Consider the following 27,012-nt stretch of genomic DNA (forward strand, 5'->3'; position numbering starts at 1 on the left):
GATCCAAAATTATGGATCAACTCAAACCAAACCAAGCCAAAAATTTATTGAGTTGATAATTTGAGTTTTAATGGGTTAATGGATCAAAATAGTTTATGGATTTAATGGATTGGGTTGAAATGGATTGGGGTAAAATGGTTAATGAGTTGACTAAAATCAAACCAAACATAGTTAAATTGATTTGAAATACCAAATTAAACCGATTTTTTTATTTAAATGTGTAAACCGGATTGAACCAATAAAAATGAACAAAACCAAGCTTCTTCTTCGTCGAGTCCTCGATTCAAAAACTTCTTCTTCTTCTACTTCGAGTCTTCGATGGACTCAAGCTTGTCAGTTCTCCCCCTTCTCCTTTTGCATTGACGAATGCGGTGGGGAATTTCAGGCTTACAAAGCACGTCTAAAATATTTTGCATTGTCAAAGGTACTAAGCATCACTAACATATCACACTTCCGTTCTTCTACCATTTTCAAAAAGTTTCACTTCACCCTTATGGTGACTAGCCAAAAAATTAAACACATCCAAGATCCACTGCTTTTGGCTTGGTTTGATCTAAACAAGTATTCAGCTAAAGCAAGAGAACTAACCTTTGAACCAATTGATATAAGCCCATTTGAATAAGGGGAAAAAACGTTTCACTTCTGACATTGTTTTTATGTTTTGATATCTGACTTATTTTGCTTTGTGATTTGGGATTTCCAAAATTGTGTTTTTTTTGTGTGTTTAATCTTAGTTGATAACCACATTTTTTTTAATTGTAGTTTAAAGAGTAGTACTATAGAGAAATTGGCGTTGCTAGATCGATTATTCAAGCCAGACACTGAAAGCAACTAGTTAGAAAAAATAAACCGTCCATTTTAATTGATACCAACTTTATACGTTTAATTCCTATATATAGTCACTCAAATCGTAATGATATCTATTAGTTAATATTTTATAACAGCAAAGATATGCAATCACCAAGATAATGCCCATATAAAAAATGATTATATATTATTTGATTTGACCATTTGCACGATCTAAGGAAATATGTTATATTCGCGTGAAACATTAAATTTGATATTTAAATTGAAACCTACTTTATACGTTTCATTTCTATATATAATCACTCAAATCATAATAATATCTATTAATTAATATACTATAACAGAAAGATATGCAATCACAAAGATAATGTCCATATTTGAAATCCTTTCAATCTTAATAATGAAACATAATTTATGAAACTTAAAAAGTATTCCAAATCTGAAACTTAAAAAAGTTGATTAATTTTGAGAATTTTAAGAGTTCTACCACATTTGTATTACTGTAGTTTATCAAATACCACATTCCAAAACTCTTTTCTATAATACCATAAGCATTAATTGAAATAACCATAATACCCTCAAATGTGGCATTTTAGAAAAGTTTTATATGGAATGTGGTAGATTCAACAAAATTCCCATTAATTTTCTTGCTATGAATCTTATCACAATCGTGTTTGCTTATCACTCATAATTTTATATATTTCCAGAGAATGATCGTACCTGATCAGCAGAGAATCATTGAGAATTTTCATTGACGAAAGCAGTGAGGAAAGTCATGCTTACAAAGCACGTCTAACTTATTTTGCATTGTCAAAGGTACTAAGCATCACTAACATACCACACTTCTGTTCTTCTACCATTTTCAAAAAGTTTCACTTCTCCCTTGTGGTGAGTAGCCAAAAAATTAAACACATCCAAGATCCACTACGTATGGTATGGTGTGATCTAAACAAGTATTCATCTAAAGCAAGAGAACTAACCTTTGAACTAGTTGATATAAGCCCATTTTAATAAGGGGAAAAATGTTTCACTTCTGTCATTGTTTTTAACTTTTGATATCTGACTCATTTTTGCATTGTGATTTGAGATTTCCAAAATTATGTTTTTTGTGTTTAAACTTAGTTGATAACCAAATTTTTTTGAAATTGCAGTTTAAAGATGAGTACTACAGAGAAATTGGCGCTGCCAGATCGATTGTTCAAGCCAGGCACTGAAAGCAACCAGTTAAAAAAAATAACCCGTCCATTTAAATTGATACGAACTTTATAAGTTTAATTCCTATATATAATCACTCAAATCATAATGATATTTATTAATTAATATTTTAGAACAGCAAATATATGCAATCACCAAGATAATGTCCATATAAAAAATGATTATATATTATTTGATTTGACCATTTGCACGATCTAAGGAAATATGTTATATTCGCGTGAAACATTAAATTTGATATTTAAATTGATACCAACTTTATACGTTTAATTTCTATACATAATCACTCAAATCATAATAATATCTATTAATTAATATACTATAACAGCAAAGATATGCAATCACCAAGATAATGTCCATATTTGAAATCTTTTCAATCTTAATAATGAAACATAATTTACGAAACTTAAAAAGTATTCCAAATATGAAACTTTAAAAAGTTGATTAATTTTCTTGCTATGAATTTTATCACAATCTTGTATGCTTATCACTCATAATTTTATATATTTCCAGAGAATGATCGTACCTAGTCAGCGGAGAATCATTGAGAATTTTGCATTGACGAAAGCAGTGGGGAAATTTATGCTTACAAAGCACATCTAACATATTTTGCATTGTCAAAGGTACTAAGCATCACTAACATTTCACACTTCTTTTCTTCTACCATTTTCAAAAAGTTTCACTTCTCCCTTATGGTGAGTAGCCAAAAATTAAACAAATCCAAGATCCACTGCGTTTGACTTGGTTTCATCTAAAGCAAGAGAACTAACCTTTGAACCAATTGATATAAGCCCATTTTAATAAGGGGAAAAAATGTTTCACTTCTCACATTGTTTTTAACTTTCGATATCAGACTCATTTTTGCTTTGTGATTTGAGATTTCCAAAATTGTGTTTTTTTTTGTGTTGAATTTTAGTTGATAACCACATTTTTTTTGCAGTTTAAAGATGATTACTGCAGAGAAATTGGTGTTGCCAGATCGATTGTTCAAGCCAGACACTGAAAGCAACCAGTTAAAAAAAAATCGTCCATTTAAATTGATACCAACTTTATACGTTTAATTCCTATATATAGTCACACAAATCGTAATGATGTCTATTAATTAATATACTATAACCGGAAAGATATGCAATCACCAAAATAATAACCATATATAAAATGATTATATATTATTTGATTTGACCATTTGCACGATTTAAAGAAATATGTTATATTTGCGTGAAAATTTAAATTTGATATTTAAATTGATACCAAATTTATATGTTTAATTCCTATATATAATCACTCAAATCATAATAATATCTATTAATATATTATAACAGTAAAGATATGCAATCACCAAGATAATGTCCATATTTGAAATCCTTTCAATCTTAATAATGAAACATAATTTACAAAACTTAAAAAATATTTCAAATCTGAAACTTAAAAAAAAATGATTAATTTTCTTGCTATGAATTTTATCACAATCGTGTGTGCTTATCACTCATAATTTTATATATTTCCAGAGAATGATCGTACCTGATCAGCAGAGAATCATTGGGAACTTTGCATTGACAAAGGAAGGCAGTGGAGAAATTCAGGCTTATGAAGCACGTCTAACATATTTTACATTGTCAAAGGTACTAAGCATCACTAACCTTTGAACATGTTGATATAAGCTCATTTTAATAAGGGGAAAAAACGTTTCACTTCTGACATCGTTTTTAACTTTTGATATCTTATTCATTTTTGCTTTGTGATTTGGGATTTCTGAAATTGTGTTTTTTTTGTGTATAAGCTTAGTTGATAACCATATTTTTTTATTATAGTTTAAAGATGATTACTGCAGAGAAATTGGTGTTGCCAGATCGATTGTTCAAGCCAGGCACTAAAAGCAACCAGTTAAAAAAAATAAACCATCCATTTAAATTGATACCAACTTTATACGTTTAATTCCTATATATAATCACTCAAATCAAAATAATATCTATTAATTAATATATTATAACCGCAAAGATATGCAATCACCAAGATAATGTCCATATAAAAAATGATTATATATTATTTGATTTGACCATTTGCACGATCTTAGGAAATATGTTATATTCGCGTGAAACATTAAATTGATACCAACTTTATATGTTTAATTCCTATATATAGTCACTCAAACCGTTTCTACGGTTTTAAATATCTGCAGGATGTGAAGACAACATTGGGAAAAGAAATTTCAAAGATTAAAAAATCATTCATGGGTCCGTGTATTGAGTTTAGAGAGCGTAAAAAATTCATCTTCTCGAAAAACATTGTGCATTATCTTCTGCTGAGAAGGATCATAACTGAAGATAACTGGTCTGAAATGTTGTGAGGATCAACCTTAGAAGAGTTCAAATGAGGACGCTTGGTGGATGAAGACACCAAAGAAACTCTCTGAACTTGTTGCCACAATGCAAGCTCGCAAAAAAGTGGATGATGAAAAGCTACTACTTGGTGCATTGATTATTTGTGAGGTGATTTTTGTTTCTAGAAATCCATCAAACAAAATTTCAACCTGAAACAACCGGACCCGTTTTATTTTTTTAATAATAAATAATTGTAATAGTAATAATAATAATAAGTAAACTATAACTAGTGGTCCCATACCCACTAGTCACATAACCACAATCACAACCAACAACGGAAAATAAACAAATACCAATATCCAATAAATATCCAATAATAACATAAACAATATCCAAATACCAAATAATAGGAAACACAGAACCAGCAACCTAGCAATGTTACTATTGACCCAACTCTAGCAACTTAGCAATGCTAGACAACAACCAATCGAGTCCCTAGAACATCCTCCTCTTCATTACCTTGATTCCACGATCACACTTTGCCTTTACATGCACCACAAACACAAATTGAGATGCATGAGTATTTGATAAAAACTCAGTGAGACAATTCTCCCATCTACTGGGCTATACACACAAGCAACTGTGATACCAATGTTCCAAACAATTAACAAACAAAATATACAAACCAGTAAAACAAACATCATCTCGCTGGAAGGGAGGTGTCGACCGACACCAGCCAAGTGTCGACCGACACTGGCTCATGGTGTCGATTGACACTACCCGACAATGTCGATCAATGCCGCTTCACTGGTGTCGACCGAAACCAATTGGTGTCGATCAACACTACCTCTGCAACCACGAACCACACAAAGCCGAGAGTCGCATCTCGCTTCCAATCGCCATCAAATTGCCCAATACTCAAAACCCAAGCCATATACGTCCATGGGAACCTGTAGCAACCAATCACAGCAAGAAAAACACACAAAACATCAACAAACAAACAAGAACAAGGATTCACAGGCTTAGATCAGCCATGGTCATGCACTCACCTCTTTGTTCGAAGTTTCTGACCAACAAAGACGAATCCCACACTCCCAGCAAGCCTCTAGCACCCTCCTAGCTCTAGATCTCTCAAAAATCACCAAGGAAACTCACCAATCTCTCTCAAAACTCAAGAACAAAGCTCTCTCTCTTTTTCCTCTCTATTCAACGGCGACAAACAACAAAAACACGACCTAGGTCAATTTTTCCCTTTTAATACTTGGTTATATGGTTTTCCCTAAACCAAACCGACCAAAATCGACAATTAAATCGAAATGGTCGAACTAGAAATAACTGGTGTCGATCGACACCCACCCCCAAAATGCAGAGTTTTGGTCGCGGGTGTTACACAACCGAAGAATTGATGAGAGCTAAAAATTTTAAGGAACTATGTTGGTTACCTTGGGGAAAAACATCTTATGAGGCTCTGAAGTATAATATTATGTCTCTTAATCGAACAAACATGTCAAAGCCAAAGTGCCAGTATTTTTTATGCGGTTACAACATTGCACTTCAGTTTTGGGCAATGTCTTCTGTGAAGAAGCTTGGCATGAAGTTTGGTGATAGAGATCAGTCAAAGGATGATGATGATAAGGATGTGCCACTCTGTTTCCAGTGGATAAAAAACCAAAGAGCAGAATACACGAAAGTAGCTGAAGTTGTAAAGAAAATACAAAATTGTAAATTAGTTGCAAGTAATATGAACACATGTATAGCTAATAAAATGTGTTTGTCGTCGATCATTTTTCTTTATACCTTAAAAATTAACTCAAACAACATCAAATCAAGGTCTCGCAATGTGATCCTTCTTTCTTTAACCCAAAAATAAAAATTTAACTAAAACAATATCAAATCACCTATCAAGTCATACAAAAAACATGTTTTACAGCTCATAAGAGATGTAAAACACGGAAAGAGATAAATAAGATATTTTCAAGATATTAAAAAATCAATAATTCAATATTTAATAATACTTACGTTTTTTGTTTTTTATAGAGTTTAAATATTATGACATTTTAAAATTTAGATGTAGTTTAAATATTTATAACATTTTAAAATTTTTAGAGTAAAATATTAATGATACTTAAACTTTTGATACAGTTTAAATATTTATAATATTTTAAGCTTTCCATGGGGGTATTTATAATATTTTTAAACATTCTATAAAGTTTAAATATTTATAATATTTTTGAACTTTTAAAATTTTTGTTAATTACAATATTTTAAACTATCGAAATTTGAACGCCTGATAAATCAAGCTTCCTGCTCATTCGTAGTTGGAATCATATTAGTCTTATTTATAATGGTTTTCAGTCATTGTTTACAAAATTTCTAGCCGTAGGATGTTATACAGACAATTATTTATAAGAATTTTAATATAGAAATTTTACATAATTTAAAAACATTAATCAGTGACACGTCGAATCTCTATTAGTTGTTTAAAATACTAAGTGGACGCCTTAAGTAGCCTATAGCTCCAACTTTTATTTAGTACTAGATAAGGACCCGCACGATGCGCAGGTTTTAAAATTGTTGAAGAAAATAAATCTTAAACCCTAAAATTATTTTTTAAAATATAAAAAGAAATTTTATTTCCCTGAAGTAAATATATAAATAATTTTAGTTAGAGAAAAAATTATATTTCTATTTACCTTCGTACACTTATTTATATTTTTATATTTTTAAATATATTATAACAATTATTACAATAATCTAAAGCTGAATTATATCCCACCAAAACTTTTTCGAAATACTCATCATTACAAATATTATTTTTGTCAAATTTCAAGAACATTTCACAACTTATTACAAAATATTTTACATGCAAAGAATTCATCAAAGCAACATATGATTAATAACCACGTACAATTTTACTGTATGTTATATCATTAAAAATATGCTCTTACACCCAAAATTATTTTATTGTTAAAGTGTGCTCTTTAACACCACCTATAAAATGTCTTTTAAACAAATTAAACAAATTTTATGTTGCTTTACTTTCATTTTGGCATATTTATAGTTCTTATAATTACTAAAATTGTTTTGTGACATATTTTTTTTAACCATGATTTTTTTTACTCCAAAGATATTTTGTTTGATCATTATATTATGGCATATAACTATAATTTTTACTCCAAAACTTTTATTAGGTTGTCATAAAACTATAATTTTTACTCCAAAAATATGTCCTTTTAACCTCATCTTTTATTAGGTTGTCATAATTATAGTTCTTATAATTACTGGTGAAAATTATCTATTCGAGTACAATGATTTTATGACCAACCTAATAAAAGTTTTTTTTTTGAGAAATTGAAAGAAAATAAATATAACATAAATAAAAATTTGAAAAATTATAATCATGATTGTATATATAAGTTTTAGATCATTCAGATATACAAAATAAAAATTTTATAAACAATCTAAAACATGACATATGTCATAATCACATTAAAGGATCAATTACATGTTTACTCGAAGTATCACATTATACAAAAACTACTTAGAACTATGACCTCGTCTCAAATATTCTTGAATCGTAAGTTCTTAACTTATTTCTACCTGAATCAAAATTTCTCATATATTTCTCTATATACCTGGGTTTAAACAATTTACGAACCAAATCCAATAAAAAAACCACATAAATCCGGTTTGAAACCAATTTTAAAACTGTTTACTGTTCTATCTTCCCAGATTTCAAAATTGCTTCTCAATTACTCGATCAAATAGCTTTTGTTTCAGTACCGGAATCATTGACATTATCCAAAAATAAAACTCTTGATTTTGACCAGAAACATCATCCATCGACTAATCGTCGAAATTTATAACGCTACTAACTTTAGAATCACTTTTGGAACCTCCATCAATGTCTCCATCCTCGATTAATTCAGCGGGCTTTTTCTTTGATTTCATTTCATTGCATATGATAGCTTCCATTGAAGAACCTGCACGAATCAAAGACCCACAATAGATCGGCAAAATTATATTAGAAAAAATCAAAGATCAAAGCTTTCAATAGAAACATGTAAATTTATGTAGATATAATGTTAATTTTTTAATTAACTGTCCTATTACGGCTCCGAATGGAGAAAGCGGATCAAGCAGATCAAGCGGAACAAAAGCGGATCAAGCGGAACAAGTGTGGATATAGCGGTTCAAAATGTATGTTTGAATGGTGAAAGCGGATCAAATAATGCAGATCAAATATTTATATTGTAAAAAAAATTGCAAATAAAATATTTTACATAATATAATACATATTAAAATAAAAGTAATAATAAGCGTCAATGTATTATGTAACATGTATGATTATAACCACTATAATCTATGAACATTTTTAATATTATTATAGTTATTGATATTACTAAAAACAATTATCATAATTTCTTATAATTGGTACAAAAATAGAGAATATGAAATTTATTAAATTTTGTACTTTATAAATGATAACATATATACATAAAACTTTTTTACGCATTTCATTGAAAGTTTACATTACATCTATATCATAAAAAATCATAATAAATTCATAAATTAAAATCATGAATATAAACACTTTTAATGAATATTACTAAAATATATTTTCCATATACTTTCAATTAAGAACTAATGAAAATTTTTATATTAAACTTGTGAATTTAAAAGTTTTGATGAAAATTTCTAATTATATTATACAAATATTTTGAATTATAACTATAAATATCTATATGATTATAGTTTCTCTTTTTTTAAGTTAATTTATATCTATGAGATTATAATAAAATATTCATGATACGTAAATATATGCTATAAACAAAATGTATCGTACCTTTAATTGAAAGATTAAATGAGAAGATCAGAATTTTCAATTAAAAGAAAATATAAAAAGAGCAAAGTTTTCAACCAAAGAAAATGTAGAGAGAAAGCAAAGTTTTCAACAAGAGAAAATGTAGAGAGAGAGCAAAGTTTTCAAAAGAGAGGATATGATTTTAGGTATGGGTATAAAGTTTGTTGAGATTTTAGTTTTCGTATTATATTGACACAATGAAGTGTGTTTGATGAAGTGTGTGTGTTTTGAAATGTGTGTTGATAATAACAGCGTATGTATTGAGATGTATGTTGATAATACACAACAGTGTATGTGTTGAATTGCGTACATCCCACTAAAATTGTTTAAAAGTTATTAATAAAATAGAAAAAATGAAATAGTGGGCGAAACATAGCAGAAGACAGCAAAAAAATAGTGATTTTATTGTATAAGGCTTATCATGCATGTTTCTTCATAAAAGTCTCATGCATATACTGTAGTGGTTCAAAATATTTTAAAAAATGGAAGAACCACTTTTTTTACTTACACACGTGAATGACTTGTTAATTACGAAGCATTTCATCTGACGGCTTAACCGGGTTTGTTCCACTCTCCACTCAAAGCCTACGTTTCAAAAATAATAATTCTTTTCACATAAGTTATGTTATTGTTTTTAGATTTGTTATTCCCTATTTATTGATTAATAATAATATACATGTTTAACGAATTATTTTTTGTTTGTACATGTCAAAATCTAATTGAGAAAACACATATAATATAATCAGCGTACAAGGAAAAATATATTAGTTTTGTTAATTTTTCTTTTTGATTTAGGAAATTTCTTTTTAGATATAAACATGTAAAGTTTAGGAAATTTGGCCAGAAATACCATTTTAAAAACAAAAGTTGTTAGAAATGCCAGTTTTAAAATTTTCTTATGAGAACTGCCATTTTTCATCTTTGTGGCATAAATAAAAAGACAAATTTACCCCTTTAAGAAAAAAGCTAACGATTAATTGTTTGATATGAGATCTGACAGTTTATACGGTGGACAACATTAACTGGACATAATTCTTTTTTTTTTTTTTTTTTACAGGACATAATTCTCTTTCTCGTATAAATTTGTGGTCTACAATTTGATGCCCTGTATTTATATTCCATATATTAATACTTAATTTCGCCTTTGTTGTTGTCCTTTTATTAATGTCATCTGAAACACATTTCTCTTTCAATACACTAATTGTAGTAGTGTGGACACATTTTTGTTGTTGTAAGCAGTGGACACAAAATCGTTAGACTAAACCTTAGACTATGGTCCACTCAAGAGACAAATGACATAATAGTGGTGGACTAAACCTTGGCTGCTGGATGTGGTCCACTGAATTTGTAGACCTGCAGTGTGGACACGTTTTTTGTTAGCAATGGACACAAAACACATGACCAAACAGATATGATCCAACTCAAGAGAAAGAAGTACATGATTGTGGTGGACAAAAACCTGGTAGGCTGGATCTGGTCAACCGGTCACTGGATCCTGTAGTGTGGAAAAATATGATAGTGGTGGACAAAAATTCTTGTCGACTAAATCTGGTCCACCGGACATCGGATCACAATCCTGCAGTGTGGACAAGTTTTATTGTTATCAATGAACACATAACACATGACCAAACATATATAATCCACTCAAGAGAACAAAATACATAATAGGGATGGACAAAAACCTGGCCGGCTAGATCTGGTCCACCGAATCTGCAGACCTACGATTTTGCTTGCCTATTGTTAGGTATAAGAACTCTGGAATTAGATATAGCAGTTTTTCCTGCTACAGAGGAGGCAAGCGGATCAAACGGAGGTCTCCACTCTGGAACTCGTCTCAGATGTTCGCCGGCCACGACAGACAGAGGATTCAACCGTAGTAAAATTGACTGCATGATGAAATCCATCATTGCATGTAGGAGAGCTGAGAGAAGTGGGAGATTCAGATGGGAGTTTAATATTGAAAAAGGAGAAGATGAAAAATTGCTAGAAAGAGAAAAAATGAGAGTTATGAGAAGAGAGAGAGTTGTTGCTTTATGTCCTAGAAATTAAAAAAAACAATTTAATCAAAATTCTTAGTTTTAGAGATAGATTGGTTGAGGGTATAAAGGTATTCTTGCAGTGTGTGTGACAGGCGAGAGAAGGAAATATTGAAAGTGGCATAACTCAGAAAGTTTAGTACAGATTGTATAAAATTCTCTAAATTTTATGTAGATAAAAAATAATATTTTTTTAATATATGTCAAACATCTCATTAGTATACTTGACACGTATCATCATTCTGCTAATTTTGAAAACTAACTTTATATAATAAGATAGATTAAGCAGAAAGGGAATTAAGTAATAAAAGAAAATTAATTTTTCGTAATGATTTTATTTTATTTATTGTTTATTTGTTTTTTTACTATAGAAAATAAAAGTAAAATAATCAGAATTCATCATTCTCAGGGAAAAGAAAAAAAAAAACGAAAGGGATCGATCTCTCTCTCTATCTATCTAATTGGCGCCCCTTTACTAATTACCCTTTTGTTCCAATCTTCGGATTATTTTCAAATCGATTAAAAAGAAAGTAAGAAACTGAGATCCCTACAAAACGAATCCTCTCACACACACCACTGTTCACGAATTCCTTTTCCTTCGCTCCGAGATCCACAGATTCGTTACCTCTGTTTCTTAAGATTACAATGGCGACGAGAAGACGTACTTTGCTTAAGGTCATTGTCCTCGGAGACAGTGGGTACGTATTTATTCCGATGTCTTTAATAATTCTTTATGCGTAATTTCTCATTTTTGATCTTCGATTTGTTCGATGTTCTGATTTTTTTTTTTTTTTTTTTTTTTTTTTTTTTTTTTTTTTTATTTCTAGGGTTGGGAAGACCTCCTTGATGAATCAGTATCCTTTCAAATTGAATTGATTTCTAGATTCGTTTGTTTTTATGATTTTGAGATGTGTCTCCTTAATTGGGTGAATTTTTTTAGATATGTGCATAAGAAGTTTAGTTTGCAGTATAAAGCAACGATTGGTGCTGATTTTGTAACCAAGGAGCTTCAGATTGGGGAAAAGCTTGTTACTTTACAGGTTTGTCCTTTTTTTTTTTTTTTTACCTAATATACCTTTTTCTTCAAGATTTCACACTTTGTTTTTGTGTTTTTTTTTTTAGATTTGGGATACTGCTGGACAAGAAAGATTCCAGAGTCTTGGTGCTGCTTTTTACAGAGGAGCAGATTGTTGTGCTTTGGTTTATGATGTTAATGTGTTGAAGTCTTTTGACAATCTTGAAACTTGGCATGAGGAGTTTCTTAAACAGGTTTCTTTTCTGGCACACTTTGCTTTGGTACAATTGAGGTTGGCTCTGGCCTAGATAAATACATGGAACATAAGAATGAGATAGTTTTGTATTAATAGGAATCATTAGCTTTGACTATTTCAGAGTCACAATCTTCAGATTTTGGTTAAACGTGTAGCTTAACAAACTAAGAGTCAAACTCCTATTTTGATGATGTGGTTTGAAGAGTTTTTGGTTATTTTCATATCTCTTTTGGTTCTCAGGACCACCTCTGAAATATTGTTGTCTCATTAGAGAATTGATAAATAATAACATTTTTTACATCTGATTGATAGTCCTTGGTTTACTAGTTAAGCCAATTATTGTATATTACTAACTTGATTTTGTATTGATAACAGTTTTAGAATTCATTAATCTATAATCCCAGTGACTTGTTCAATTTGATTTTCTGCACTTTCACTTTCATTATCTTTAAGCAAATCATACTATGCTAAGTTGTATTAATTCCCTGGCACAGGCAAGTCCGTCGGATCCAAAGACATTTCCGTTTATAGTGCTTGGAAACAAGGTTGACGTTGATGGAGGGAGCAGTAGAGTGGTAAGAGGAAGATCAAGATATATCTTCCATAGTGCTCGAAGTCTTTTGAGTCTTTTACTCAGTCTAGTTTTATTCCTCTTTACTTACAGGTCTCTGTGAAGAAAGCAGCTGACTGGTGTGCTTCAAATGGTAACATACCCTATTTCGAGACATCAGCAAAAGAGGACTTCAATGTTGATGAGGCATTCTTAACCATTGCCAAAACCGCCCTTGCGAACGAACATGAACAAGATATGTAAGTATTCTCTTTGGTTTAGCTCTATTATATGAGAACATTGAAACCATGAAATCTTGGCTGCATTAAGATACTACTGAAATATAGAACATAAAGATCTTAGGTACCAGGTTCCACCATTGTTGATTTGTTGGGATTGTCTAATTCTTTAACCCGATAGTCTGAATAGTGTAGATCTCAATATGAATCTGAAGATGACTTTTAAATGTAGAGGACAGATAGTGTAGAAACTAGAAACCCGAGAAATTTCTTACTGCGTCTAAAGTTTGGTGATTATTGATAAAGACAGAGGCATTCATCACATCGTTTTTGGTCATTTGTCTACTTCTGAATTCTTTAACCCGAGAATAGTTGATACAATTTGTCATTTGTATGCCATGTTTTGGGTTACTTGCAGATACTTCCAAGGCATACCAGATACAGTGACTGAAAACGAGCCAAAAAGCGGTGGTTGTGCTTGCTGAACCGCAGATCTGAGGATTCATTTACATTCGTTTTTTTTTATGCATTCGTTGAAGGTTGGTGGACTCTTGAGTTGCAGAACGATAGTAGCAATTTTTTTTGCCATTCCATCATATATTAATTGATTGGAGGAGTCTCTGTATGATCTATCGATTTTGCTGGATAAAAAACTGTTATCTTTGGAAGAAGAACCATTATTGCTCTTATATGCCACTCTATTTAAGTTTGGTGTCACTCATTTGTGGCTTACTGGCTTACTGCATCCATAGTTCCTTTTGCATGTATAATTTATTATTTTGGAGAGATGGTGAAATTGTGAAGTCAAACTTAAACCTAATTTAACAAAGAAACCAATAACACTGGATTGTATTTGGATTTTCAAATCTATAAAATCATAAACCAAATAACCCCTACCAAGTTATTACAATTATGCTTAAAACAATTATTTTTTGTTCTTCTTACCCATGGCCTTGTATTGTTTTTTCTTCTGCTGCTCCTCTTTTTTTTTCTTCATCTCATCTCTTTTCTTCTTCAGCTCCTCTTTTTCTTGTTTTCTCTTTTCGTCCCATGCAGTATCTACTTTGGTTTTTCTTAAGCTCTCCATGAAAGTTGTATTCTTCATTGTTTCATTCACTATCATATCTACTAATAGTTGCTTAGCTTCTTCATCCTCTTCCTGTTTTCTTGCATCTGCCACAATAATTATCAAAACAAAAAAAAACAAAGACCAGTTAAGTATAAAAAGACAAGCCAATTATAAACAGATCTGGTCAAACAAAAAGAAAGAGAGGATGAGATCGCATACCGAAGACAGTGTTATCCGGAATCTTGGCAGCATCACCAATCAACCGCTCAGAGTCCATGTAAGAAGGCATCGTTTGGTTACATTGATCATTAGGGATGATCTGACTCTCACCTACGCAAGAATTTGTCGTGCCACCGATCGCAAGACCTCCTCCTTTATCCGACATTATCACCAAACAAACAAAAAAAGGAAAAAAATCGTCTAGACTAGAGCAAAGTTAGAAGACAAAGGATTTTACTTACGAAGACATATGACTAGGCTAAGCTTTGGTTTTGTATATTTAATTATTTATATATATACACATATTAAAGCTCCAGTTACTTCTAGAATGTTCTAGAAAACATAAAAGGGAAAACATTGTACAAACTATTTTTGGAAATATGCTCAAACTTGAACTGAGACCCACTGAATTATGCCTGAACTATGTATATATTTTTGGCTCTCCAAATAATACATGAACTAATCGGACCTTGTTCTAAATCTAAACTTATAAATTACAAAATTAAATTAAAATTTTTGTTGATTTCCCATTAATTTTCTCATCTTTTCTTTATTGCATGTTTTGAAAAAAAAAAGAGAGGGAAATATTCCCATAATATTTACCTATATATAAAACTCATCGTACTTGGTTATATATATAGTCCATGCATAGGTTAATTGTTTTCTTAGATCCATTCTTTAATTCTACATCAGTTTCTTCGATAAAATCTCAATTTAACCCACAACAAACGAAACAATGTCGAAGAGTATTGTACTGTTGAGCTCCGATGGAGAGTATTTCGAGGTTGATGAGGCTGTTGCGCGTAAGATACTAATGGTAAGAGACATGATCGAAGACGAATGCGCCGATAACCCTGTACCGCTTCATTACGTCACCGGTGAGATCCTCTCCATGGTTATTGAATATTTGAAGAAGCACGTTGATGATGATGCTGGTTCAACTGAAGATAAGGAGGAGCTCGAGACATGGGACGCTGAGTTCATGAAACGTTATGACTTATGATTTTGATACCTTATGCAACGTCATGAACGCTTCTTACTATCTCAGCATTGTACGCCTTCTCGATCTCATTGGCCAAACTATTGCAGATATCATAAAGGATAACGATATAGAAGAGGTCCGAGCCATGTTTAACATTGTTCCAGAGCGATTAATATCATATTCGGAAGAAGAAGAAAAGATTTACAAGGAGAGTGAATGGGTTTAATGATCAAAAACAACTTAATTTTTTTTTTCTTTTTCGAGAATGATTTTGTGCTGAATTTTTTTTTAGCATTGTGACTGTGACGACTGACTTCGATCGTCTCTATAGTTAACGTGATTTTTTTGTTTCTCTTTTTAAATTCATGGTTAACTACGTACGTTCTTCTTTACGTAGCCAAGAATCAATGTTTTTTAAAAAAAAGATTACAAAGAAAAAAAGAATCAATGTTTTTGAACAACCATATGTTTTAGAAAATATTCGTTTGGGCACTAAAAAGTATCATAATTTGTGGACTTCTTATAAACCCAAAAAATTTCAATTATAAACACTCAAAATTATCTTTTAAGTTTTGTGGTATTTTTGGATTTAAAAGTTTGTAATCGTAATTTTTGGACTAAAAAATTTATAGTGGTATTTTCTTTTTTTGATTACATATATAGAAGAGAGGGCATCCCACGGGTAAAGTACTCCAAGTTTGCAAATGGACTGTAAGCAATAGATACATACCATGTGATCAAATAGATCAAGTTAGCAATTCTGCGTTTGGGGAAATTTAATCAACCATACTAGAACCACTAGCTCACCACCTTGTGCTTTCTAATGATATTTTTGGATCAAAAACTTAATTTAGTAATATTTTAAGGTAGTTGTCTTTTTTATTTTCCTAATAAAAGATAAAGTAATTGTTAAAAACAACCGATTGAATCTCTACAGAATATTCTTTTTTAGAGGAAAAAATAGAGGTATCTATTGGAGCAAAAGTCACCTCTATTATAGAATTCCTATATTTTAAAGGTAAAAATAGGAAAACCATTGGAGATGGTCTAAGTGTACTACCCATATCGTACACATAACTTTTGGTAGATAAGAAAGAATGTTGCACCCAACCCATGAGATACACTATACGTATAATGTAGCATTTCTATTTATTTTATTTACATGAAATTGCTTCTAGGTGCATGCAACAACTGTTTTTTGCGTAGAATTTGTAAAACGGGCCAATAAGGACCCTTAATGGGCCTTAAAGGCTTTTGATCTGTTCACTTGCAAAAAAAACCTATCTTCTTCTTCTTCTTCCTCCTCTTCGCTAATACCAAAAATGACGACCTCCATGAACAACAACAACACATCATAAACCTTCCCATAAACCTCTCTCAATCTCCCCTCCCTTCTCCTGAACCTAATACCACAGTAAACAAGAACACGCGCGAAAGCTATGGTAGGAGCTTCGAGAACAATACTATCCTTATCTCTCTCTTCTTCACGCTTCACTTTCTCCAAAATCCCTCACGTTTTCCCATTTCTCCGCCTCCACAAACCTCCCTCTAGATTCCACCACGCTTTTCGCCCTCTATGCGCCGCCGCCGCAACCACCGCTCCGACGTCGGAGGCGAATGCTACAGATCCGGATCAATTGAAACACACGATTTTGCTAGAGAGGCTTAGGCTTAGGCATTTGAAGGAATCAGCGAAACCACCACAACAGAGACCGAGTAGTGTTGTTGGTGTAGATGAAGAGAACGGTAATAGGAAGAAGAGTAAGAAGTTATTTGAGAATTTTGAGGAGCTTGGGTTAAGTGAGGAAGTGATGGGAGCTTTACAAGAGTTGAACATTGAGGTTCCTACTGAGATTCAGTGTATTGGGATACCTGCTGTTATGGAACGTAAGAGCGTTGTATTGGGTTCGCATACTGGTTCTGGCAAGACTCTTGCTTACTTGCTGCCTATAGTTCAGGTGTGCCTAGTGAGCTTTGTAATTGGATGTTGCTGCATACATTAGTGTTTGGCTCTTGTTTGCTAGTCGGATACATTTTCTTTTGGTCTGAAAGTGAAACAATTTAGGACTAATTCTGTTATATGTAGCCTTAGTATGTATTTATTAGGTTTGTTTCTTCCTTTCATAGTCTATATAGCTCTATTTTTTTTGATGTTACGTTGAGTTTCGGGGACTACTGTATTAGAAATTCGATATGGCGGTTTAAGTTGTTTTGATTTGATTTTTGTAGCTGATGAGAGAAGATGAAGCAACACTTGGTAAGAAAACGAAACCTAGGCGTCCGAGGACTGTTGTTCTTTGTCCCACAAGAGAATTATCTGAGCAGGTACTCTTGTGCGTTTGTTTGTGTCTTTACCAAGATTAGTTACTGTTTTGGATAAATTCAGGTATTAGCAGTTTGTTAGCACTTGTAAATGTTGATAAACCTAGTAGTTTGAAAGTAAACCTAGTAAGCCTAGGTTTTGTTTAGGTACGAAACAAACAAATTTTACAATTGCCAAGAAAATAAAAAGTTGGAATCTTTATTTCCAAGAAAGTCTTGGCTGCCTTCTTATAGGATGATCATAAAATCGATGGTTTAATATGTGTTTATAGCATTTTATGCTAGTTTGCATTCCTGTTTTTAGACAGAGAAATGGCAAAAGTAGAACTAACTAAGGAATCTGCATTAGGTTTACCGTGTGGCAAAGTCCATAAGCCATCACGCGAGGTTTAGATCTATATTGGTTAGTGGTGGTTCTCGGATAAGACCACAGGAGGATTCTTTGAACAATGCAATAGACATGGTTGTTGGAACCCCTGGTAGGATTCTTCAGCATATCGAAGAAGGAAACATGGTCTATGGAGATATCGCTTATTTGGTATGCTTCACTTTGGGATCTTAACATTATGTTCCATGATTCTTATGGTTTGGGATCTACATGAAACGACAACCAATGATAATCTTTATACGCAGGTGCTGGATGAGGCAGACACTATGTTTGATCGTGGCTTTGGTCCTGAGATACGTAAATTCCTTGCCCCACTGAATCAGCGTGCGTTAAAAACAAATGACCAAGGATTTCAAACAGTCTTAGTGACTGCTACTATGACAACGGTATACACATGTTACAAGCTTGACCCATTTCTTTGCTATTATCATTATTTTATTTGCTCCATGCATCTGGAACTTCAAATATTGAGGTAGTGAATGAAATTGTGAGTTTTCAGGCTGTTCAGAAGTTAGTTGATGAGGAGTTTCAAGGGATAGAGCATTTGCGAACATCAACACTGCATAAAAAGATAGCAAACGCTCGCCATGACTTCATCAAGCTTTCAGGTGGTGAAGATAAGTTAGAAGCACTTCTACAGGTAAAATACATAATTAAAATTCTTATCTCTGAAGGCAATCAGACATGTTAAGAGTTCTTGTTTGGGTGCAAATGTGTCTAAATTACATGTACATTCTTTCTGGTATGCGCCTGCGGTACTTATATATTACTTATGCTTTGATGATAATGCAGGTTCTTGAACCTAGCTTAGCCAAAGGGAGCAAGGTGATGGTCTTTTGTAACACGTTGAACTCCAGTCGCGCTGTTGATCACTTTCTCTCTGAAAACCAGATTTCCACTGTAAACTATCACGGCGAAGTTCCAGCAGAACAAAGGTTCAGACTAAAACAGCTCCGCCTAATACGTAATCCATTTCTCGAGAAATTAATTGCTTAATTAAGGTGTAAAATTGGTTTGCACTCATCTATACAGAGTTGAGAATTTGAAAAAGTTCAAGGACGAAGAAGGTGACTGTCCCACGCTGGTGTGCACGGATTTGGCTGCTAGGGGTCTGGACCTCGACGTTGATCATGTAGTCATGTTTGATTTCCCAAAGAACTCTGTAAGTACCTTGGCCAAATGTTCCTGTCTATAACCCTTATTCTTTCTTCTCTTTACTTGTTGATCCACTCTTCTTGACACCTTAGTTTTGTTCAAACTTGAATTCCTTAGATTGACTACCTCCATCGTACCGGAAGAACAGCTCGGATGGGTGCTAAAGGTTTGTTTCCTACCTCTAGATTATCACTTGTTAAGACTCCTCGTATTTTCAGATGGTTTCAGCTAGGGTGCTGAATCCAGTTTTCATATTTTTTGTTTATGACATATCGAAACCAAATGATAACAAAAAACTGAATAATTGTCTCTTTACAGGAAAAGTGACAAGTCTAGTGAGCAGGAAGGACCAAATGTTAGCAGGAAGAATCGAAGAAGCCATGAGAAACAATGAGAGCTTGGAAGCACTCACCACTGATAATGTGAGAAGAGACGCTGCAAGAAGCCAAATCACTCAAGAGAAAGGAAGAAGCGTTAAGCAGATCAGAGAAGTGAGCAAGCAACGAAGTAGCAGAGACAAACCGACATCTTCTGCAACTGCAAGATCAACAGGTGGGAAGACACCTGTGAGAAAGTCAAGTTCGTTTTCCAAACCCAGAAAAGCATCATCTCCTCCAGAGAAATCTTCAAAGCCGAAAAGAAAAATATTGAAAACGGTTGGATCCAGATCGATTGCTGCAAGGGGGAAGACAGGTTCAGATAGAAGACCAGGAAAGAAACTAAGTGTTGTTGGGTTCAGGGGCAAGTCTTCTTCGGCAAGAGCCTCTTGATTTTACATTCTGGAAACTTGAGGAGAGTTAACGTCAGTGGTGAAAGTGAATTATCTTTGGATTATGATTACAAAAGCGGTTCGAGATAAATCATCTTGGGAGATCATCATATTTTCTTTCTTCTTTTATGCAGTTTGTATCGATAGAAGAAATTCACTTTTGAAACTCATAAACTTTTGGCTGTATATGACATCTATGGTCAGTTGTAACATAATAATCGTCTTAAGAGGTAGAATGGTTAATTTATACAAAACAAAAATATGGCGTGGAGTGTGCAATGGCGAACTAATTGCTCAAAAAAAAACAAACAAAATATATGGTGATACATGATTAGTGACGAGTCTGAAAAAGAGGCTCGCCTTTGTGTCTTTGAGTTCTAATGAGACGAGAAACGAGTATGGGAAGGTGGAGTTTTACTTCATCTTAAAAATGAGAATGAGAAGACCAATGTTGGAGCTATAAAAAGGAAGCGAGTAGGACAATACAAATCATATCTTTCTCGGCTTTTTGGCTAAGATCAAGTGTAGTATCTGTTCTTATTAGTTTAATATCTGATACGTGAGGACATTGTCCCGCTTGATATAACTCTATTTTTTAAGGTAAGTGCCCAATGTGGCAGTTCACTGTCCGGGTTCTTGAGCGTCGCCTATGCGTTGCACCACTGCAAAGGCTTTTGGCGCACCCCACCACTCCAAACAGCTTAAAACAATATAATGTCCATATATTCTCGATAATTATTAGATCGAGAAACTATATTTTTGATATTAATCTGAATTTTCTATAAACATGTCACTGATTCAGTCTTAGCACTATTACGTTCAGCTTAAAACCTTAAATATCATATAAATTGTAGTTTATCTAATTGTAATTATTAATGTAAATCAAGCTTTTTAAACATTTTCTACATGTGACATATATAGTTTAATTTTATATAAACTTTTTGGCTAAAATTCATATGTCATATTGGATATTTATGTGTTTTTCAGCATAGTCTGAACTCAGTTCGACTCAGCCTAAAAGTTTTTATATGTCCGAAAGCCATTTCTTTTGAATTAGATTTGTATATCTAAAAATGAATCTGCTATCTTTCATGGATCAGATTTGTAGACTGGGCTTCAGATTTTGGCCATATCTACAAAAGTTAAGTATATAGATGTCAATTGTTGTGACAACACTTTTTAATTCTAGCTTTTCTATATCTTGTGACTCAAACAGGAAAGCTTATCTTATAAGTTCTCCTCTCTCTCTATCTCTATCACTATCTCTATATCTATCTCCATCTTTATCTCTATCTCCATCTTTATCTCTATCTCTATCTATATTTCTATCACTAATACTATCTCTGTTTCTCTATCTCTATCTATATGTATCTCTCTATCTCTCTTAGTCTCAAATTATATCTATCAAAGGTTTTCTCAAAGTAATTGATTAGATGTCTTTGAATCACAATAGAAGGATCTATAGAGGAATCATGTTGGATATGGGCTTTGCCTGCCACTCGGCCCAACAAGATTTATTAAATATATTAAACTGAAATTTTGGCCCGACAAGTTGCAAAACCCACTAAGCTTTGCATAGGGCAATCTCGGAAATTCACATGGGAACCCTAGACAACCCTAGGTCAACAGCCACCTATAAAAGTAAAGGGCATTTATTAGTAAAGGGCATTTACTGGGAACACCATCCTGACCCCGAGACATTACCCAGAGAGCAATACTTTGCATCGAAAACTAAGTTTCTTGCCTTTTGTATAATTCGTTTCTGCTTTAGAGCTTATAATTTTTTTGGTCGTCAAATTTGCTTGTAGGGTGACAAACATTATCTTGACTTTTGTAAGTGACTATCTCCAGAAAATTTCTCGTTAATAAAAAAAATCTTACCGCTCTTCCCCCTAAAACTTTGTTTATTAGTATTGTGTTTACCCTAGTACATACAAATCAGAAGGTTTTGGGATTCTAAGACCATGGTTTTGTTTTTTTGTTTTTATTAATCTTAATCGTTTCTTTGGTTTTATTAATCATAATCAGAAGATTTAGGGATTCTAAAATGCTATGTGTATCTCTTTTGTTAATTTCGGTTGAGTCTGAAATGTGTTTTCAAAATTTAGCTTCACAATTTTGCAAAGGTTGGATCTAGAAACTCAGCAAATTTAGGGGTTTTATGACGACTTGTTTACGATGTTTTTTCTAGTGGTTGATATAACCTATGCACGATGTCTCAGGTTCTATCTTTTTCTTTGGGTTTTCTGAAAATATCATATTAAATGTAGAATATAGCATGAATTATCTGATCTGATGCTTTAGATATTAATAACTTCTACTACGAAACAATTAGGGTTTCTAAGACGTCACATACAATTTTTTTCATATGGTTTTGTGGTATTTCATGTCTTACGGCTCCAAAAGCATACCCATATGTTAAGTTTATTATATATATATATAGATATATATATATATATATGTGTGTGTGTGTGTTCTATTTATGAAGTATCTTGTTGATCTTATGGCTCCAAAAATCTATATGTAGGTCAAACGAAGATGTCAATAACAATGGGCAAGAGAAGAAGGTTTTCTCTTTTGTTGCTTTTGTGAGGTAATAGAGTCAACCCTCTCTCTATATATCTCTCTCTAAATACTCTCAGATTGAAACTGATATACATCAATGGTTTCTCAAAGCATTTTATTAGATTATAGTCTTTGAGTCACAATATATTTGTACATGATTTAGCTGGGGACTCTTAAGACCTATCCATGATAGTGTAGGGTTTGTATTTTTTTTTTTTCTTTTTTCGTTTTCGTAATTAGATTTGAGGAGTTCACTGGATTGGTGTGTTTCTCCTTTGTTAACTCCGGATTAATCTAAGAGTTGATTTTCAAAATTTAGTCTCACAAAATTTGGATATCAGAAAATTCAGGGATTTATGCATACAGATGTTTCATTTATTATTTTTCTTGGGTTTTCGGAAACAAGAATCTAGCCTGGGTTATTGATCTGATCGGATGCATCTTAAGTGAATTTTGTGGCCAGTGATTCTATTAAATATTTACATCTTATATGAAATAGTTAGGGTTTCTAGGACTCCCAAAATCGATAACTTTCAATTTGGGAGACATTTAAAAAAAACTCATTGCTGTGGTATTTTTATATGTGTTTTTTTTTTCTCTCTTTTTTATTTCAATTTGTTTGTCGAAATATATATGAGACATAATATTAATCTCATGGCTAGGACTCCCTGATAAATTTCAATTTTAAACATATTTTATTTAAGGCTTTGTGGTATTTCATGTAGGTCAAAAGAAGATGTCAGTAAAAATGGGCAAGACAAAAGGTTTTCCCTTTTGGTGACCTTCCATCAAGCCTTTTGGAGATAATTAGTAATCTATTCTCTTGTGTTAAGAGATAACATTCGTGCATCAGCTATTTGCAAGGTATGGCGTAAAGCCGCTGAATCTGTTTGACTTGTGGGAAAGCATCCACAGGTTATAACCTTGCCGTAACGTGATGACTTGATTGTTCTCTTTGATCCATATGGAATTGAAGAGGCACACACTGAATTATCCTGAGTTCATAGATTCTTAGAAAATCCATGGCAATAGAAACATGAGTTTATATGAATTTCTCAGGTGAAAAAAATACTTTGTATTTCAGGATCACCGAGAGTAAAACCGGCAAGGGTTTCAGCTACAATAGAGACAAGAAAATGTTGAGACGTGGAAATGGGTAAAGAAACTAAAACCTTACACAAATTTTATTTGTTTGATTTAACGTTTATTTGTTTATTTTTAATTCTCAGTCTAGAATTCACGATTGGAAAGAGAGTGAATCAAGAGAAATATTTGGAGATATAAGTCAAAGAGGCCATGATATGGAGTTGGCATTATACAGTGTACAAGGGTATAAAAAACTAATCTGACCTCACTTTGATATTGATTAATTTAATTTACTAATCTGGATCACTTATGAGCATGAATCTCTTGACTTCACTAGTTTTTTCTTCAAAAGAAAATGGTACGATTTGCTAATGAACTGCGTTAAATCTGGATAAAATTTCTAAAAACAGAGAGCAGAGAATACCGAGACACAGAGGAAAAAAACTAAAGAGAATCTTCTTAAGCAGAGGTTTCAAAAAAAAAAAAATGTTTCTTACCTGAAACCTCTATTGTTGAATATTCTCTCGAACTTTTCTCCTCTACGAGTCGGTATTCTAAGCTCTCGGTTTTTGAAAATTCTATCCAGCTAGGACGTAGTTTATTTAAAAATCTTAACATTATTTTTTGAAGAAAGAACGAGCTAATTAGTCAAAAGACTCAGAATCATAAGTGATTGAGACAAGTATAAATTAAATTAAAAATATCCAAGTCATGTCTTATTACCTTTTATACCCTTGTAGGCTTGGATAATGCCAACTCTTTTTTTCTTGGCCTCTTTGAGATAATCTATTTTCAAATATTTCTTTTGATTGACTTGCTTTCCAGCACTGATTTTTAAAATGAGAATCAAAACCAAAACAGAACGTTAAACTAAACAAAGAAAAATGTCTATAGGGTTTAGTTTATTTGTCTTCTTCTTTGTCTCAACATTTCCATTTCTATGTTATAGCTGAATCCCTTGCCCATCTGAGTCTTAGTGATCTTGAAATCCAAAATCTTCTTTCACCTGAGAAATTCTTAGAAATTCATGTTTCATAATCCATCAATCTTCTAACGATCCTTGAACACACCAAGGGGATGTAGAATCTTTTTAAGTCACATTTTATCATTTCCATAACCTATTTACATTCCTTTCTTTGTTTGTTACGTTAGTATTCTTAAGGGTAAAGGAGTTTTCAAAAAAAAAAAAAACAAATACCAAAAGCCAAATATATAAAGAAGATTGTTTATGTAGCTGTTTAGCTGTTGTGATGATCGACGACATCATAATACCAATAGTATGAGTATAATCTTCTCTTATGGACGCTCTACTTGAAACCTAATAAAGCATGTATTCATAGGAATAATAGTAATCGGTTCTATTGTGACATTCCGGTTTCAGAGACTTGCGCAGAGGTTTAAAAGAATTGATTTGGCCACCAATGTCCCCAAAGTACACTTATCTTTTCGGTCATGTTTCCTGAGAGAACTCCACAGTTAAGCGTGCTTATGCTGGAGTAGTCTCATGATTGGTGACCTTCTCGGAAGTGACTGTCGGAACGGTGCGAGTGAGGACAAAAACACAAGGAAAAGTCATGTGGTGATTTGTAGGGATAGTAACAAGTCTTTAAAGCCTCCTGGACGTAGCAAACCGACCGTCGGATATGGATGGGCTCACAGACCTAGTGAGAGGACGTGAAGCCCATTCAGGAAGGTGGGCCCATGGAGTGGGATTGGACATGGAGCCCACCAAGAGGTTGGCGGTCGGGGCGTTACAAGTGGTATCAGAGCCAAACCCAGATGCGTGTGGGGTCGAGTGGGCTCACACCATCGGGGGTGACAGTCTTGGTGCGCAACGAGGACGTTGCGATCTTTTAGTGGGGGTGAATTGTGACACCCCGATTTGAGAAACTAGTGGAGAGGTTTAAAATAATTGATTTGGCCACCTATGTCTCCAAAGTGCACTTATCTTTTCGGTCAAGAGTTCTAAGAGAACTTTAGAGTTAAGGTCCTTAAGCTGGAGTAGTCTTAGGAAGGGTGACATTCCGGGAAGTGACTGTCGGAACTTTGCGAGTGAGGATAAAACACAGAAAAAAATCATGTGGTGATTTGTAGGGACGGTAACAAGTCTTTAATGCTTCCCAGACATAGCAACCCGACCATCGGATATGGGTGGGCTCATGGGCCTAATGAGAGGACGTGAGGCCAATTAAGGAAAGTGGATCCATGGACTAGGATTGGACATGGGGCCACTATAAATGGTGGTCGGCGCGTTACAGTTTTTTTCGTTTTTCTAAAACGATAGTTAGTTTTTTTTATCCTCTTTTAACTAACTATGTCCTTTGCACAAATTATAATTTACCACGGAAAAGTCAAATTTCATGTATTCTATTATAACTGTTTACTTAAAAATGTAATCTCTTTCCTTAATAATGTAAGATGTTTTAACCACATAGATTAAAAAAAATTTACTTTTGAAAAGTTTAATCAATCAAAAACAATACTACATATATAACATAAAATATTAAATGAATCTAAAAGTTGCATAATAATTTAAAAATATTATATATTATAAAACAAAAAAATTCTCTAAAACATCCTATATTATGAAACGGTAAAAGTATTTGAAATTTTCAATATTTTTTCATATTTAAATAATAAAAAGTACTGTTTCTAAATATCTTAATATATTTAATAAAATAATCTCAAATATATGTACTTTCCATCTTTTTAATCTTTTTATGAAATTATAAGAGACGATAAATAATTATTAACATTGATAATCATGATTATATGGTATCTTTTTGAAATGTACTCTTATGATAATGATTCGTATATTAAAAATGATATATATGCCTTTCTAATAAATGTAAATCGCCCCTTATATGTATATTTAATATTAAGAACAAGGAATAAATAGATGTTTAACTAATTTCGATTGTTATACCATGATCTGCCTTTTGTAAAAAAAATGAAAACTCCCTTTTTGTATAATTTATTTAATATGAATGCTAACTAAAAAGCATATTTACAGTGTAAAAGATATATCGTAATAATATTTGACTAGGGGAAGTGATCGATTTTTTTTTTCTTTTCTCTCTGTTGACGTGGATTGGGCGATTAATAAGGTGACTAGGGTTTCTTGTTTTCTGGTCAAGGATGCTGCCGTAAGCGGTTT

At 32.7% G+C, this 27,012-nt stretch overlaps 3 protein-coding genes, 1 non-coding gene and 1 pseudogene across 4 annotated transcripts; 4 read left to right on the forward strand and 1 right to left on the reverse strand.

The window, feature by feature from the left end:
• The first annotated feature begins 11,610 nt into the window (after positions 1-11,610).
• On the forward strand, positions 11,611-14,017 carry LOC104736967 (ras-related protein RABG3a). Its single transcript, XM_019234397.2, has 7 exons — positions 11,611-11,938; positions 12,068-12,094; positions 12,181-12,280; positions 12,363-12,509; positions 13,006-13,086; positions 13,176-13,321; positions 13,719-14,017. The coding sequence occupies exons 1-7, from the start codon at positions 11,886-11,888 to the stop codon at positions 13,783-13,785; spliced, it is 621 nt and encodes a 206-aa protein (XP_019089942.2). The 5' UTR covers positions 11,611-11,885; the 3' UTR covers positions 13,786-14,017.
• Positions 14,018-14,098: 81 nt separating this feature from the next.
• On the reverse strand, positions 14,099-14,855 carry LOC104738318 (uncharacterized). The gene is made up of 2 exons (XM_010458511.3): positions 14,589-14,855; positions 14,099-14,473 (listed from the first exon to the last, which is right to left on the reverse strand). The coding sequence occupies exons 1-2, from the start codon at positions 14,752-14,754 to the stop codon at positions 14,226-14,228; spliced, it is 414 nt and encodes a 137-aa protein (XP_010456813.1). The 5' UTR covers positions 14,755-14,855; the 3' UTR covers positions 14,099-14,225.
• Positions 14,856-15,324: 469 nt separating this feature from the next.
• Positions 15,325-15,591, forward strand: LOC104738319 (SKP1-like protein 17 pseudogene; annotated as a pseudogene).
• Positions 15,592-16,826: 1,235 nt separating this feature from the next.
• LOC104736968 (DEAD-box ATP-dependent RNA helicase 39-like) lies at positions 16,827-20,464 on the forward strand. Its single transcript, XM_010457066.3, has 9 exons — positions 16,827-17,528; positions 17,800-17,895; positions 18,242-18,430; positions 18,526-18,666; positions 18,780-18,920; positions 19,073-19,215; positions 19,313-19,442; positions 19,553-19,601; positions 19,754-20,464. Exons 1-9 carry the CDS (start codon positions 17,010-17,012, stop codon positions 20,203-20,205), a joined length of 1,860 nt encoding a protein of 619 aa, XP_010455368.1. The 5' UTR covers positions 16,827-17,009; the 3' UTR covers positions 20,206-20,464.
• A 231-nt stretch (positions 20,465-20,695) lies between these two features.
• On the forward strand, positions 20,696-20,892 carry LOC147929731 (U2 spliceosomal RNA). Its single transcript, XR_015579121.1, has one exon. It is a non-coding gene; the product is annotated as a U2 spliceosomal RNA (small nuclear RNA).
• Positions 20,893-27,012: the final 6,120 nt, after the last annotated feature.

Source organism: Camelina sativa, chromosome 13, assembly GCF_030686135.1.
Source record: "Camelina sativa cultivar CO46 ecotype springtype chromosome 13, ASM3068613v1".
Classification (NCBI taxonomy): Eukaryota; Viridiplantae; Streptophyta; class Magnoliopsida; order Brassicales; family Brassicaceae; genus Camelina; species Camelina sativa.

Excerpts from the sequence above, each read along its gene's own strand:
- LOC104736967 (XM_019234397.2), top strand. The coding sequence starts at position 11,886 with ATGGCGACGAGAAGACGTACTTTGCTTAAGGTCATTGTCCTCGGAGAC. Across the intron at positions 11,939-12,067 it reads ATTGTCCTCGGAGACAGTGG|GGTTGGGAAGACCTCCTTGA; the intron begins GTACGTATTTAT and ends TTTTATTTCTAG. Across the intron at positions 12,510-13,005 it reads ATGAGGAGTTTCTTAAACAG|GCAAGTCCGTCGGATCCAAA; the intron begins GTTTCTTTTCTG and ends TCCCTGGCACAG.
- LOC104738318 (XM_010458511.3), bottom strand. The coding sequence starts at position 14,754 with ATGTCGGATAAAGGAGGAGGTCTTGCGATCGGTGGCACGACAAATTCT. Across the intron at positions 14,474-14,588 it reads TCCGGATAACACTGTCTTCG|ATGCAAGAAAACAGGAAGAG; the intron begins GTATGCGATCTC and ends TTATTGTGGCAG.
- LOC104736968 (XM_010457066.3), top strand. The coding sequence starts at position 17,010 with ATGGTAGGAGCTTCGAGAACAATACTATCCTTATCTCTCTCTTCTTCA. Across the intron at positions 18,921-19,072 it reads AGTTAGAAGCACTTCTACAG|GTTCTTGAACCTAGCTTAGC; the intron begins GTAAAATACATA and ends ATGATAATGCAG. Across the intron at positions 19,216-19,312 it reads GAAGTTCCAGCAGAACAAAG|AGTTGAGAATTTGAAAAAGT; the intron begins GTTCAGACTAAA and ends TCATCTATACAG.